Raw genomic sequence first — 15,346 nt, forward strand, 5'->3', positions numbered from 1 at the left:
TTAGCACCTTATAGTATTATGTTATTCTATGAAACTGTTAAAGTTGTCGAAATATCCACCCTATGACCGTAAATCTGCAGTCAAAATTTTCTGATTTATAAAACAAATTTCTTTCCAATCCAATGATGCATGCCAAATGGATGCAATAGAAAAGTCAATGAAACTTACAAATTTGGCAAGAAGAGTTCAACTTCATACAAAAATTCATTTTAAAAAGTTACTCATATATATATATATATATATATATATATATATATATATATATATATATATATATATATTTGAGTAACTTTTTAAAATGAATTCTATACGTTTATATATCTTCCCTGTATCAATTTGATCCGATGGGGCAGTGTAGCAAATAGAGTCGTATATATTTATTTATTTCATGTTTTATTTGGATGGGAATAATAATAATCTTATGCATCAATTTTGACAAATTAAATTAAATTAATTGGGACCAGTGACATAAAATACACATTATATATTTAGGTCCATGTTGGGACTGATTTTTCTTAGGTTTTGAAAATACAGGTAGTCCTGAGAAATTACACCCTCAGTTTTGTATAAACATTTCAAAGGTTTTTTGAAAGACTTATTAAATTTTGCTATCGTTTTAGATGCTCCCCTGAAATCATTCCTTTCCACAAACAAAATTTAGATTCCATTACAAAACGAATTATATAAATATTTTAACAGGTAGTACCACAAAGAGGAAATATCCTTTACAAAAAATAATTAAAAAAATATTCAATCAACGAAAAAATTAAATGTTTTACAAAATAAACTTTCATTATTTATCATTTTTCTATAAAAATGAATTCGTCTTTCTAGTAAATTTGATATTTTATTTGTTTACAAATGGCTGAAAAACAGGTACCCTTTCCAAACCCTCTATAAATGATACAGTAAATGAAACTTATGTGCACAAATTGTTATTTTAAGTAATGAGACATGATACGTATGTATATTTTGCTAAATTTTAAGCCTTTTTCCCGGTCGTTGCTGTGGCATTGGAATGTTTAATATGTCACTTATGTGACTGTCAAAATTACTACTCTGTTTGTTTTGAGTTAGAGGTACATGTGTACATTGTTTCAACTTCTTACCTCTATAGCATCACTCAAAAGCCAAGGTGGTGGGCTTGTAGGATTTGGTGTACATGCCAATTATTGCTTTATAAGTTATTAAATTTTTGAGCTTGGGTTTGTTTTACTTCTCTACCATGATTTAGCTCCCTTTTAGATGCATATTTAAAATTAAGGTTGAACCTATGGTACCCAGGTTACTAGTACAGTTTACCTTTTCTCTACTACATGTACTGCAGTTGGTAGTCATCAGCAAGATGACCAGTCTTGTCAAATAGATCCTCCAATTTTTTTGTGTATGCACAGGACATTGCATATACAAGGAAGGCAATGGCCATAAGTACGAGTGAAGTGTGAAGCAAAAGTATCAGGTTACTTTTTCAATAAATTAGACTTCATGCCTAAATCATAAATCATTTTGCAAAATTGTTTAGGAATTTTTCATCAGTAATAAGTGGGAAAAAGCAAAGGGCATTCCAAATATTTATAAAATTATTGGAAGAACTGTTCCAGGTTCATTGTAGATTACAGGCTTTTATCAAAATACTTCCAACTGGAAGTAGCTTTTTTGAAAAATAACATAGATGTCTTAAACATATGCTAGTCTACATTTTCAGTATTTCTGAAGCTTTAATGTACAATGTATCTTATTGTTGTGTTTTGCTTGGACGATAGTTTCTCAAATGTCAGTTTGATTTTTTAAGACAATTTTTATACATTTAAGAGGAAGCTTAGCTCACTTTTTATTTTCTGTCATCATAAAAATCTTCCATATGAGACACTGTGAATGGGGGATTTATCATTATCTCCCAAATGAATTCTCCGAAAGGTTATGCTGTCATACTGAAATCAAACTCAAATTGAAAGGATTATATAGATCTTGTCTTTTATGTACAATGTATACCAAAGGTCAGTCTAAAAGTTTCTAAAATTAAGGAAACTGCAACTTAACCGATATTTTTTTGTCTTGGTTGCAGTCTCATTGAAGTAATAAAATGGGAAATCAAATATAAACTGAAAGTCAAATAATGATTTTTATTTAAATGATTTCTGAGTCCCACAGTATGTTATACATTGTATGTGAAATAGGTGCTCAATTTTTCCTGAATTTCCATTTTCCTGACCACTAGTTTATTATATTTAGAGTCAAAGAGTTTGAAATAATCTTTTTTAACATAATAATTTTAAGTGGATTGCAGCCTTTTGGTAATATATAGTAAAGTGTTGTAATTTATGATGTATATTTTAGGCTGGTAGCAAAGATAGGAACATTATAGCATGGAGATCAAAAACAGAACAAGCAAAAAAAGGAGAAATTATGAGAGAGCTGCAGAAAATAAATGTTCAGTAAGTCTATATTGTATTAAATACCATTAAGGTTAACTTGAATGTTTATGAGTAAAAATTTTGAAGAAGATCATGTTTTTTATTAGAATCTCTACCACTTTAGAATCTTGTCTGAGAAAAAGTTGGACGATATTTTTGTATTTTATATTTAGATGTCTGCTTTTTATAGAGCTATTCATTTGTGCAAACTTTTAGTGCAATGTCTTCAATAGTGATGCATACTTACTTGCTTTAACAATCACTCATACCACTTTTTGTTATTCCTTGTATTCACTGAATTTATTTACCTCTCAAAAGTTTGAGAAAATATAGTAGTAATATGGTGCTTTAAATATAGAATAGCAGCAATGGAAAGAGAAAAGACAACTCATCTGTACAGCAAGAGAAGTGATTTTAGAGGAGATTTTAGTCAACTGGAAGAAACTGATTCAAAAAGTAATGATGAGAGAAAAACTGAAAGTATGTATTCTTTTATTGTATGTAAGCATACTGCAAAAGTATTTAAATGTATTTCGGTCAGAGTTTGGAATATCAGCTAGCCTGTTTACCCAAGAATTACTGATTTTTTGGAATGCTAGCTATGAGTTTACTGAAAAATCACTAAGAACAATTTTGTATTTCGTGTTCTGATTCTGTTCATCTTCCTGCTTTTAAAATCAAGAATTTTTTTAATTGCGTCTTTTTTTCTGACTATTTATCTATTGGTTTGTTCACCCATCTGTCTGTCTGAATGTATGTCTATCTATCTCTCTGTCTGAATGTCTGTAAACCCAACTCTTTGTTTGAATGTCTGTCTATCCATCTTTCCGTCTGAAGATTCCTGATCTATCAATCTATCTAAATGTCTGTCCATCTGTCTGTCTGATTAGCTGTTCACCCATCTGTCTATTTATCAATCTGAATGTCTGTTTATCCATTTGTCTGTATGAATATCAATCCATCTGTCTGAGCGTCTGTCTGAATGTCTATCTATTCATCTGTCTATCTGAATTTCCATCTATCCATCTGTCTGTCTGAAAGTCCGTCCAACCATCTGTCTAGCTGAATGTTTGTCCATCCATATGCCTGTCTGAATGCCTGTTTGTCGCGGCATTTGTCTGAATACCTGTCTATTCATCTCTCTGTCTGAATGTCTATGTATACATACCAAGTATGTCTTTCTGAATGTCCATCTATCTATCAGACAGTCTGATTGTCTGTCCATCCATCTGTCTGTCTGTTTATCTGTTTTTCTGGATGTCTATCCATTTTTTTGTCTGAAAGTTGATCAATCTATCTGTCTGTCTGAATGATTTTTTATCCATCTGCCTGATTGAATGTCCCTCCATTTATCCATGTATTGACAAAAATATACCAAAGCTTTAGCAGTGGTTTCTAATATGTCGAAATCCCAAAACATGGCCTTAACATGAACACATGAAATAGAGACGATCAAGCTAGTGGTATTGATCGAATGCAACACGAACATATTTTGTATGGTGGTAAAACTATTATTAAATTTCTAACCTGTTTTTTCAATACTATTGTTGAAACCGCTGAACTACCTACAGCTTGGAAGCATGGACTGATTGTTCCACTGTATAAAGGCAACAACAAACCGAAATACTTACCGGATAGCTACAGGCCTATTAGCCTTCTTTCCTGTACTCTTAAAATATTTGAATGTGTCTTATACTCTCGAATTCAAGATGTAGTTTCAGAAAACATTACCTTTCCCAACCCTCAACAACAGGGGTTTCAAACAGGACTCAGTTGTCTCACTGCATCATTTAATTTGCAAGAAACTGTGTATTTTAACTAGAATTATCAAGTAAAGTATGTAGCCTTTATGGATAGTGGAAAATCCTTCGACACAGTATGGCGAAAGGGGTTATTAGTCAAATTAGATAGATTAGGTATTAAAGGTAAATTATGGCAATTAATAGATAACCTTCATAATAATACATATAGTGCAATTATTGTTAATCAATGTCAATTGACTTTTTTCTTGTCAGTGAAGGTGTTCGACAAGGTGGTGTCCTTTCAGGTTTACTATATGTAGTGTTTATTAATGATTTGCTATCTGATCTTCAGAATGTAAACTCAAATACTGGGGTTAATATGTTGTAAGTTGTGCCTCATCATTAATTGATGATATTGCTTGTATTAGTACAACCCCCGTTATGTTACAACGTATGCTTGATGTCTGTTATAAGTTCTCACGAATGTGGTGATTTGCATTTAACGCACAGAAGTCATACATTGTGATATTTATGCTTAACCCGAGGTCAGCTACATCCAACTTTAACTGGACTAAAGGACAGGAGTCTATTCCTATTTCAGACAACGTAACCCATCTTGGTATAATCTTAAATGCTTACTTGAAGACTCATGAAAGAACTATTAAAGCCTGTCAAAAAGGAAAGAAGTCGTTTTTTGCATTAAATGGAATTTCTTCGCATACAACAAACTTGAGTGTTCTTGTTAAATTATATTTTGCTGTCATCCTTCCATCTACATTGTATGGTTGTGAACTTCGGTCCAATCTCAAAGCGCAAGACTTGCTTACTCTTAACCGATTTCAACACTGATAGTCAAAAACATTCTGAAACTCAAAATTAATACTTGTTCGGATATGTGCGAAAGTATTCTAGGCTTCCATCCTATCAAAAGTGAGATTGATAAACGCAAATTATTCTTTCTTCAAAAGCTGTGCACTTTGGACAACAAACATTTATCTAAAGCAATCTTCTTGAATCCATTATTTTCATATTTGATGGACCCCAGTCGTAAACATCTTGGTGATGTTCCTGATGTAGTAACCTTACCTCATAAATATAGTTTACATGAATATTTACTTGGATTTATTCAAGATGGACACTATCCCTCAGAACAAGAATGGAAAAGAATCATTAAACAGAACATGTCTAACGTACAAGTCAGCGAATGGTCTACTCGCATAAATAACGATAGTGACTTTGTTAAATTTTGGGAAATACATAATACTGTCACATTTGCAAAATATTGGAGAAACTCAAAAACAGTAAATGAAATAAAAGGTCATACTTTATAACAAAACTATTGACGGACATTCCCAGTGGTTCACTAATGATATGTTTAATATGTAATAGACAATACGTAGACTTTTTTTTGCTGTATTTCCTGTACATGTTCTGCAACCAACGTCTTGAGACAAATCTGGTGGGACTTGATAATCGAAAAACTTCGACCTAGAACTGTTTACAGAACTTGACTCGTACTCCCAGGATGATCTTTTTATTATTCTACTTCGGAAAATACCGAACACTATACAAAGCAGCAATGATGAAGCAATCGACTTCACTAAATTGTGCCACACTCATGGTGTACAATTCGCCGCAGGACACAACTGCCAATTTAGACTTGTTCGTGATAACGTTGACATGGATTGTACTAATACACATATCCCCGATTGAAATGCATGTTTCATGAAATATTTTTAAATATTTGATATCTTTTTCCATTTTTTACATGTAATAATGTTTTGTTATTTGCTATATATATAAACTGTTCATATATCTCATGTATTTGAGGAAATAAAGGTATAAATAAATGAATGAATGAATGTGCTTTGTTCTTTTCTTCTTCTGTTTAAAATTCAATGAAATTAAGAGGAAATAAAAAAGTATATGTAAATACCTTATAATATTCATAGTATTGAATTACTATATTTAAACATTCTGAACTAACAGCTGTGTTTTTTTTTCAGAGATAAAGTTAAGACAACAGCTTGAGAAAATCAGTCATATGGTGAAAAGATTTCATATGGAACTGAAGGACATAAAGCCCACACCAGAATGTAAGACTATATAGGGTTTTAACTTTTGTTGGCCATGATAATTAATGACTCTTTTTATTATCTCAGCTGTTTTACTTCTAATGCTAGTACATATTACTTACAGTGAGAATGTTATAATCTTAAACACAGTTTCATGGGAAAAGTATGTATCATTCCTTGTATGAAACTTTTACATATTCCTTATCATATTATGACATTGTGCCCCTCCTATTTTGTTTGAATGGCTTTTTTTTTATTTCCAGATGCACCTGTTATTCTGTTTTTCCATATTGATTGACTTTTAATGTTTCCTATTAGGTTTCTATGGAGATGAGCAGTGAATGTGAACAAGTGAGATTTGTTCACAGTTTTTTTTTCTAGTTAATTGAACTTTGTTATGATCATTGCAAAGGTAATTGTTTTACAGAATGAATTGTATTTCAATGGTCTTACTTTTCTTTTCAGTTGTAGAAAAATTGAAAATTATTATGGAAGAAATTGAGGGAACAATAAATGCCTTTAAAGAGCAACAGCGAACACAGTATGTTATATCTATTTTCTGCATATGGTACTATTTTAATACATATACCTCAGAAAGCATTTAATCTAGATGTACTATTAGATAGCCTGTATATGTTACATGGTGAAACATTGGATTAGCTCATCTGCTTAATTACCAGTACACCAAAATGTCTTAGTACATATCTTCTTGTCAGATTTCTTGAACAGTACCTGTAGTTTACAGAAACACACAAAGTAAAGATTAAATATATGAGATGATTAGATTAAGAATTTTTTAAATATATTTCTCAAACATTACTTAAGTGTGTATAAACTTAGGCAAGCTGATCTGCTTACTAAATTGTAGTTATTGATATTTTGATGACTCCATCATTTTAAAATTATATTAAAGTTTAAATAGAAGTAAATAAAAAATATATATAGACAAAGTGATGCCCAGCATTCCACATGGACAAAACTGTTTTGCCAAAAAAATGGAGGTAGGACTACTCTAGAAATATCGTTGTGTCTGGAAGACACAGATGATGCCCCCACACATAAACAATTTATCTATCGACACTTGGGCAATGCAACAAATAAACAACTTTTCACTGAGCTGTTAAGTAGATTTTCCATCAATCCTTCATAAACTTGTGCATGTGCATGAAGAAGGACACATATATAGATGAGCATATTTTTAAAAGTTTTATACTTCAAAATTGGATTGATTTCACCATGCTGATTTGAATCAAATACCCTCATGAAAATTTTAATGTATCACACTAGTTGTTGCAAGTATTTTCAAATAAAAATTTGGAGTAATTAAAAAAATTCAAGGGAGCTTACCACTTTAGTTATACATGTATACACTTTCCCAAAATTTCATTATTAATACTCGTAGTGAAAGCACTTAGGAGTTATTGTGCAAAAATTGGAAAACACCACCTTATCCTATGAATAAATTTCAATAATACTAGAGCAAATAATTGGAATTTAAAAAAAATTAAAGGTAGCTTCCCACTATAGACCTATACACTTTCTCAGAGTATCAATTTAATTTGTGCAAACATTTTGTGATATTATGCGTAAACATGTGGACATACGGATGGATGGATGGACTTAAGGAAGAGGGTAAAACAATATGCCCCTGGAAAAAAATTTTAGTTGCTGGGGCATAAAAATAGCAATTATGTCATGTGCATATGTACTTTTAAAAATAGATATGAGGAGTTAATGAGGGAGGAAAAGACAACAACTCAAGAGATACAAGCTTTGGAGAGAAAGTTTGAAGCATGGAGCCAAATGTCAGAACCAACTTCTTCCAGGAAACCTCAACAGAAACCTCTTGCAAGTGCCAGAGATATTACTAAAGACCTACCACAGGAAGTGGCCCAGTTTGAGGTAGCATTAAAACAATATTAGTACAATGTATTCAGTGTATCAAATATATAGAAAAAATAATTTGAATGAACTAAAATAATAAGAGTTGATTAACTCTTTGATAAGTATTTGAAAATGTTCTCCTGAAACCTTATTGGATAAGTCTTACATGTGCAGTAGATTTAATCGGACAAATCATGGCACTCAACTTTGGAAGAACCATTTACAGAGTACCAATTTTCTTGGTTTTTTTTTAAACAGTCTACCCATGAATGAAAATTTCCAACAATTGTTATATTTTTTGTTGAAACTGTTGATGCTTTATGAAAACCTAAATAAAAAAATCCTCTCAATCATGAGATTTTAATCACTCACAATAGTAATCATATTTAAAAGTACCTTCTCCACATTCACAGAATTATGCTGTCATATGAAAAAGGTATTAATGCTTGTACAGAAGCTACCATTCATGGTGGTGATGAATCATATACTGAAATATCAATTAACCTACAAAATGTTCATTTTGGGTGATAACATACTGTAAACCTGTTAACTTTCACGGTTGCTAATTTTCATGGATTCTGTGAATGGAACATATTCGTGATTATCAATTTTCTTGGTTTAAAAAAGTGATTAGTGTTTTATAGTGCTGTTAATTAATTTCATGAGTACTATTTTTTGTGCTTTTCAGTCTACCGTGAAAAAAGGGAAAATTAGTACACTGCAAAAATTAATATGTTTACAGTAGTCAGACATAATCAAGATCCAGTGAAACGATGAAAAATTGTAGATGAAATGATTTATAAATGTTTTGATACCTTAGCATTTTCACTTTCCTGTAGAACAGAATCAGAATTACAATTGTTACTTTAATTCATCTTTGTCTATACATGTAGTAGAATTTTCAAGTATTCATTTATGTGGTAATATTTATTGAATAGATTCCTAAATCTTATTTCAGAAATTTTTAGAACAGACTGGTGGTGTTAGAGGTGGATGGGATGAATATGACCATCAAACATTCCTCAAATTCAGACTCAGACATCATGTAAGCTAATCATCATATTGCTGTACATTATTTGGATCTACATTGTTATTTTTATGATTTTTAGTGGCAAGAATTTTTTTTTTTCAAAAGCAAGAAATTATTGTAAACCATGATATATTTGAGGGAAGTTACATTTTCACTATTTCTGCTGTAAATCTCTCCTTTAAATAAGGAACTTATACTGTTGTGTATATTTAAATTAATGAAAATTTCCATAAATTTTCTGAGAGTTGTAAATTTAAGACTACAGTAGATTAATAGGTAAAGCTGTGGAAAAAACGAAGGCCCAAATTTTCCAGTTTACAGCAGTAATTGAATCACATCTTATAGTATTGATTTTACCTGAAATATAATATCATGTAGAAAAATTCATTTGGCAAATGTCTAAAATAGGCTACCCACATTGTTACAAATTTTTTTTTTAAATAATAAAAGCTGTCACTAGTTGAAAAAAAAGACACTACAGCATAAAAAAACTAATAAGATAGTTCATACATCAGATTATGAGTATGCTGTTACTATTTTATTTAAGATAAATGCTTCACTGTATTTCAGTTGTTACGACACATGTGCTGTTAAGGACTAGTGCACCAGGTTTTGATAACATTTTAGAGGTAATATTTTTGCATGGTTGTCTAAATGTGGTTTATTTTCCATTTTTCATCCTATTAAGAAAACCCTTAAAACATTATGTTTACTCTTCCAGGGGAAAGCAATATTTATACAGCATGCATTGATAGCTATACCAACAAGAACAGAAGAAGAAATCCGAGACCATGAGGACTGGTACCAGTCATACCTGTCACTTAATGAAAAGAAAAAAGAAAGCATCAAAAAGTGGAGAAAGAAGAGAGAGGTTAGATCAGTTAAGCCATACACAAAAAATGTCTAGGTTATCCTGCCATTTTTTAAAATGTGTGAGGAGGTCAGAAGCAAATAGATGAACTTTTTGTTAAATATTTCATGATCTATACTCCTCAAGCTAATAAATATTTATTATACATTTAAGAAAATGTACATGTGGAAGTAGAAAAGCTGTGAATGATACCCCACAGCATCAAAATTTGGCACTTTATTTGTGGCATGGTTTAATCAATGTCATATAACTGCATCTGCTGAACCATTTTTTAAACTTCCCATCAAGCATGTAAAAAATCTGTATGATGAATTTGAAAACAAACCATTTATTTGCTGTGGAATAAAAAAAATACATGGGAGTGTTTTATGGGTTGCGGCATTGCCTCAGAACCTAGACTATTTTTTTTTGCCTTAATTGAACATTTTAGCCCATAATTTAATTTTTAATCATTTTAAGATTACTCCTCTTTATAAAATTTCTGTCTATGGTTGTTATTTAAAGAAGAAAACATTTTATTTAATTGAAGTTAAGAAATAAATTATTATTGGAATTAATGGTTATTGGGACTAATAATGTAAATACATACACATTTCATATCTTATATTGGGTACAACTGTTTGTTTCGTGTTGAAATATGTGGTTACACTCTTACCATGAGTAGTAATACCAGTTTATGCTAATTCGGAGATGTGATACATGTATTTTTATTTCTCTTAACTGTATTTTTCACAGTTCATCAATTCAATTCATTCTGTTATCAAGAATTGTGGTTCTGAAAAAAGGACATTCATCAAAATTTTAAAGATCAAGTCGATCTCTTATAGGAAGATAAAGATGATGTGATATCAAAGGTTGACCATGAATTAGAGGTGGATGATGCTGCTGAAGAAGAGAAAAGAAAAAAGAAACAGGAAATAATTCAAGCTGAGAAGAGGGAGCGTTTTAAACAATTGAATGCTTACAGGGTATGTAGTCACAGGAATTAAACAAATATGTAAAAATATGAGACATCAACCATTCTTATAAAAAAAAACACTGAAACAATAACTTAATTAATAAGAATTATGATAGAAACTCTACATTCTAGTGTCCAAATCTAGCCACTTACTAGTAGCCAATCTATTATGAAAATATGTTACAAAATTGTTTCTACAACTCAGTATTGCATTTTATGTTGATAATGGATACATACATCCTTCTTATGTATCAACCTTGCAACCTTGCTGTGTTTTGCCAAAATGTTTCTCACCACTAGAATTGTCTGTAAATTTTCATTTTAATTCGTTGAAGGTGTGGATTAAGAAGCTGGCTAAGTATAGTTATTTTATGCAAATTAGGTACAAAAAGAGCTTGAAAGGGCCCAGGCAGAAGAAAGGAAACTACGTGAAGAACTTGAAAAAGCAAGGAAAAAGGAAGAAGAAAGGAAGAAACAAGTATTTATAACTTCTACTTGCTATAATGTGAATATAATAATCATAGTACAATGCTGTTCTGATTCTGATTACAATTTCTAAGTAGCAATATGAGACAGCTGGAAAAAAGCCAAAACCCATATAGGTCCAAAAACTACTGATTGATTTTTGACTTCATTATGAAAACAAAGTAAACTGATTCCAATCTATTCCAATCCATTCACTTGTTGAAAAGATTAATTTAAAGAGGCTTTTTTAGGTGAACTTTAGCAGTGAATTAGGTGAATGAAAAGTTTAAGAAAAGTTTAAGAATAAATAACCTAACAAAAACCGATCACATAATTTAAACTCTTTCAATGTGCTTTGGAGAAGAGAATGATAGAATTGAGTGTACTGGTTATTGATTTGATGATGGTATGCCAAAAACACATGGACATTTGTAGCATAAAGAAAATGGAAGAGTATAACAATAGTTTGCATAATTGCATACAACCTAAGATATTTATATTTTAGGCCGAAGTTAAACAGAGAGTTGAAGAATATAAACAACAGAAGAAAGATGAAGATGAAATAAGGAATCTTGAGGAGCAATTATGGGAAAGAGTGCAAAAAGAACAACAGAGGGAAATTGCAGCAAAGGAACTAGTCAAGTTTCGGGAAAGGGTAATCTTATGTAAAACTTCTAGTTTCTTAATAAATGTACTGTCATAAAGTCATTTCTTGCTTTGATTGATCTTTTATAGCTTACATGTATCAAACTAATACATGTAATTAGTTACAGTCAATTTTATGTACCATTTTACAATTTCTAAAAGCTGTAGCACACAGGTATTGTGTCTATATTAAAATAGTTAGTTGGTTTTAGGATAAACAAACAGTCCAACAAAGGCTTGCAAGTCAAAAGGCAAAAGAAGAAGAACGAAAAGAGAAAGAAAAAAGATTAGAAAGGCTCAAAGGGCAGGTAATCATAATAGAGTAACAAAGAAGGCAACCTAGAGCAGGTTGAAATAATTTTTAAAATTTAGTGATTGTAAGAGCTATCATTTTAGAAATGTTTTGAACTGTTGTGTAATCTGGTATCTCAACATGACAAGTGGAACAAGTACAGTCATCAAGACATGTTACATGTAGTTGATAGAAGTTGATCTACACTTACGGTAGATGATACCTATTACACGGAACATTCTTTTCTGTCATCTTGCAAAATCATACAGATATATACAGTGATTTTTCTAGTGCTCGTCATTTTTGCCAATGACGAAAATAATCTAGTCTCATTTCATCACCTGAAATCTTTGAAAGTACAAAAAACATTAAGAGCTGTAAGCCCGACATTGGCTCAAGTGGCGAAAGTGACAATTTTATTTCCCCAAGCTAATTACAACTCTCAAATGGTGTCAAAATTTTGTGCAAACAATCACCTAATTCGCCAATTACACTAATCAGGCACATGGAGTAAATGTCGATCTCTGACCACTCAAGCATGAAAGTTCAAATGCCAGTAACAATTGCTGCTTTGGAAATTCCTTTACTTCTCATTAACTTTGTATCAAAATGACATAAAAAGTAACTGATCATTAATTTTTGTACATCAAACTTGAGTGTAAACCTAATGTAGGTAATTTTGTCACTACCCCAGTGTCACTACATTTCGTAGTTACATGTCAGCAATATTTATGATCTTGAAAATATCATTTATGCTATCAATGAATTCCTCTGGGACCAATACTAAAAATAACTGAAAAATAATAATATAAATTTGTCATTAACTCAGTCTGGTTTCCAAAAGCACGATTGAAATTTGTCCTAAAAAATAGAATCTCATGAGGCAAGAATAGGGAAATACCTATTTGAAAATATTTATACCTGTCCAATGTAGCACTGGTGCATGTTAAGGCAATTCTATATCTACACTGTGCTAGATGTATTTTTGTGTTTCTACAAAGGGTGGCAATGCAGAAAACAGCATTTTTTTTATATGAATTACTTTTAAAACTATGCCTGGGATGTATGTCCCTTATTAATGTATAAGAGTGTAAAAGGATTTCTATTTTTGATGAATCTTAAAAGCTGGGGAATTTCTTTTTTAATTAAATCTCGGGCATGCTATTTGGATTCTCTGGAAAACATGCTTGCATGATAGTGGAAAAAATATTATGTGCTTTATTCATATGCAATGTACATGTACGTTTAAGTTTTATTTAATGTCTTTACACAGTGCTGTAAATAACAAATGATTCTGAAATATCTTATGTCAGATACAAATACTACCATACTTTAAAAAAATACACCATTAAAATGGTCCTTATTTTCTCACGCAAAAGTGAGCTTTCAAAATCCTGGAAAAAAAACCCTTAAATTATTTTAAAATAGTTTTTGACATAATATTTTGTTTTCAAATTTCTAAACATTTATCATAAAAAAACCTCTTTCTAGGGGAGATAATGGCAGGAAATGTAATGGAAATTTACATGTATTACAAAACAAAAATTTTGGTGACCCGTTTTCTTTTTTGAAATATGAGAGTGTCAGTCAAGTGTTCTTTATAAAAAATTAGAAGAAATTCTATATTTCAGTTTTTTTTAGTCTGCTGAATAATGAAAATTCCCTCACTAATCTATACAATTTTGTAAAATATGCCTTTATTACGGCTCAATTATCTTGAAATCAAGTTTGGTGACCTAAGTTTTTGTATTAAATTTCTAAAATATGTTCATTTAAGGCAATCTTGAGAAAAACCAAAAAATCTGTAGATCAGAAATATTAGGTATGATCTACTTTAAATATATGTAATAATTTCATCTAACATTTAATATTCACAAAAATGTGAGGTTTATTCTCATTAACTGACATTTTTTAAAAGTTATGTTCATCTGTTATTCATTCTATATCAACTACTGTGAAAGTACTTTAATTCCTGGATACCAATTTTTGTGGATTAGGGAAGAATCACAAGTTCGTGGATTCTTGAATTTGTGGTTTTGAGGTTTTCAGTATTCATTTTAATAGAAATCTCCTTTTCGTGGGTACCAATTTTGTGGTTTGGCCTTCCCACGAAAACCACGAAAATGGGTACCCCACAAACAATAGTACTTTCACAGTATTTGCATTGCGCTTTTTAAGCAGTTTGATGTAATAATTATTTTTAATACAAGTTAGTTTTCAGTTATAACTAGCATTACTGTTTTTGAATTTATGCATGATAAGATAACTTTTTACAGAGTTAGGTATTTCTTCTCTGTATTGATTTTATAGGCTGATAGTTGACAATGCATTGATATAGGTACAATATTCTTATAATCTTGTTTGTTAATAGGTTGAGGTGGAAGTTAGTAGAGATCCCAGTAGATTGTTACAACCTACAGCGGGATGGAAGTCTCGGACCAAGGAAAAAGGACCTACAGGAAATGGACCACTATTACATATACCACATAGGTATGCTTAATAAAGGTGTAAAATTTAACCAATTAAGATGTACCTTAAGTTAATATATAATGTGAAGAATTACATTTTTTCATTTCAATTTTGTAAATGTATTAATTTTAGGGGTGTGCTAATTTTCACCGTGGAAGGTAAGCAAATATTGGATTTTTAAACTCTAAGCTATAATTCTTTAAGAGCTTAGGATAATGAAAAGTGCAAATAATTTTTATACTTATGAAGTATAAGAATTACAAGAGAAAATATTTGTGTTGAAAGGCTTTGAGTACACCCCTTATTTTTTTCACAGAGCTGTTCCATCCTGGCGACAAGGACCATGACAGTTGAGCATTGGAATCTCTCAAATTAGTGCTTTAAATTGCTCTCTCCAAAAAGACACTGAAAGGATCATTGGAACAATGAAAGACATGATTGATCTGTGATACATAAATAAATTACTAAATTACTGCATTTCTAGTATTTTCTTGTTTAGTC

General features: G+C 30.9%; 1 protein-coding gene across 1 annotated transcript; it reads left to right on the forward strand.

The window, feature by feature from the left end:
* Positions 1 to 850: 850 nt before the first annotated feature.
* On the forward strand, positions 851 to 15,322 carry LOC148622331 (coiled-coil domain-containing protein 112-like). The gene is made up of 14 exons (XM_088572171.1): positions 851 to 876; positions 2,338 to 2,435; positions 2,773 to 2,894; positions 6,163 to 6,252; positions 6,697 to 6,772; positions 7,953 to 8,133; positions 9,074 to 9,160; positions 9,867 to 10,016; positions 10,844 to 10,984; positions 11,357 to 11,452; positions 11,945 to 12,094; positions 12,297 to 12,392; positions 14,748 to 14,866; positions 15,162 to 15,322. Exons 1-14 carry the CDS (start codon positions 862 to 864, stop codon positions 15,190 to 15,192), a joined length of 1,452 nt encoding a protein of 483 aa, XP_088428297.1. The 5' UTR covers positions 851 to 861; the 3' UTR covers positions 15,193 to 15,322.
* Positions 15,323 to 15,346: the final 24 nt, after the last annotated feature.

Source organism: Perna viridis, chromosome 3 (assembly GCF_037379345.1).
Source record: "Perna viridis isolate PV_CMFRI_1.1 ecotype Kerala chromosome 3, ASM3737934v1, whole genome shotgun sequence".
Lineage (NCBI taxonomy): Eukaryota > Metazoa > Mollusca > Bivalvia > Mytilida > Mytilidae > Perna > Perna viridis.

Excerpts from the sequence above, each read along its gene's own strand:
- LOC148622331 (XM_088572171.1), top strand. Across the intron at positions 12,095-12,296 it reads TAGTCAAGTTTCGGGAAAGG|GATAAACAAACAGTCCAACA; the intron begins GTAATCTTATGT and ends AGTTGGTTTTAG. Across the intron at positions 12,393-14,747 it reads TAGAAAGGCTCAAAGGGCAG|GTTGAGGTGGAAGTTAGTAG; the intron begins GTAATCATAATA and ends GTTTGTTAATAG.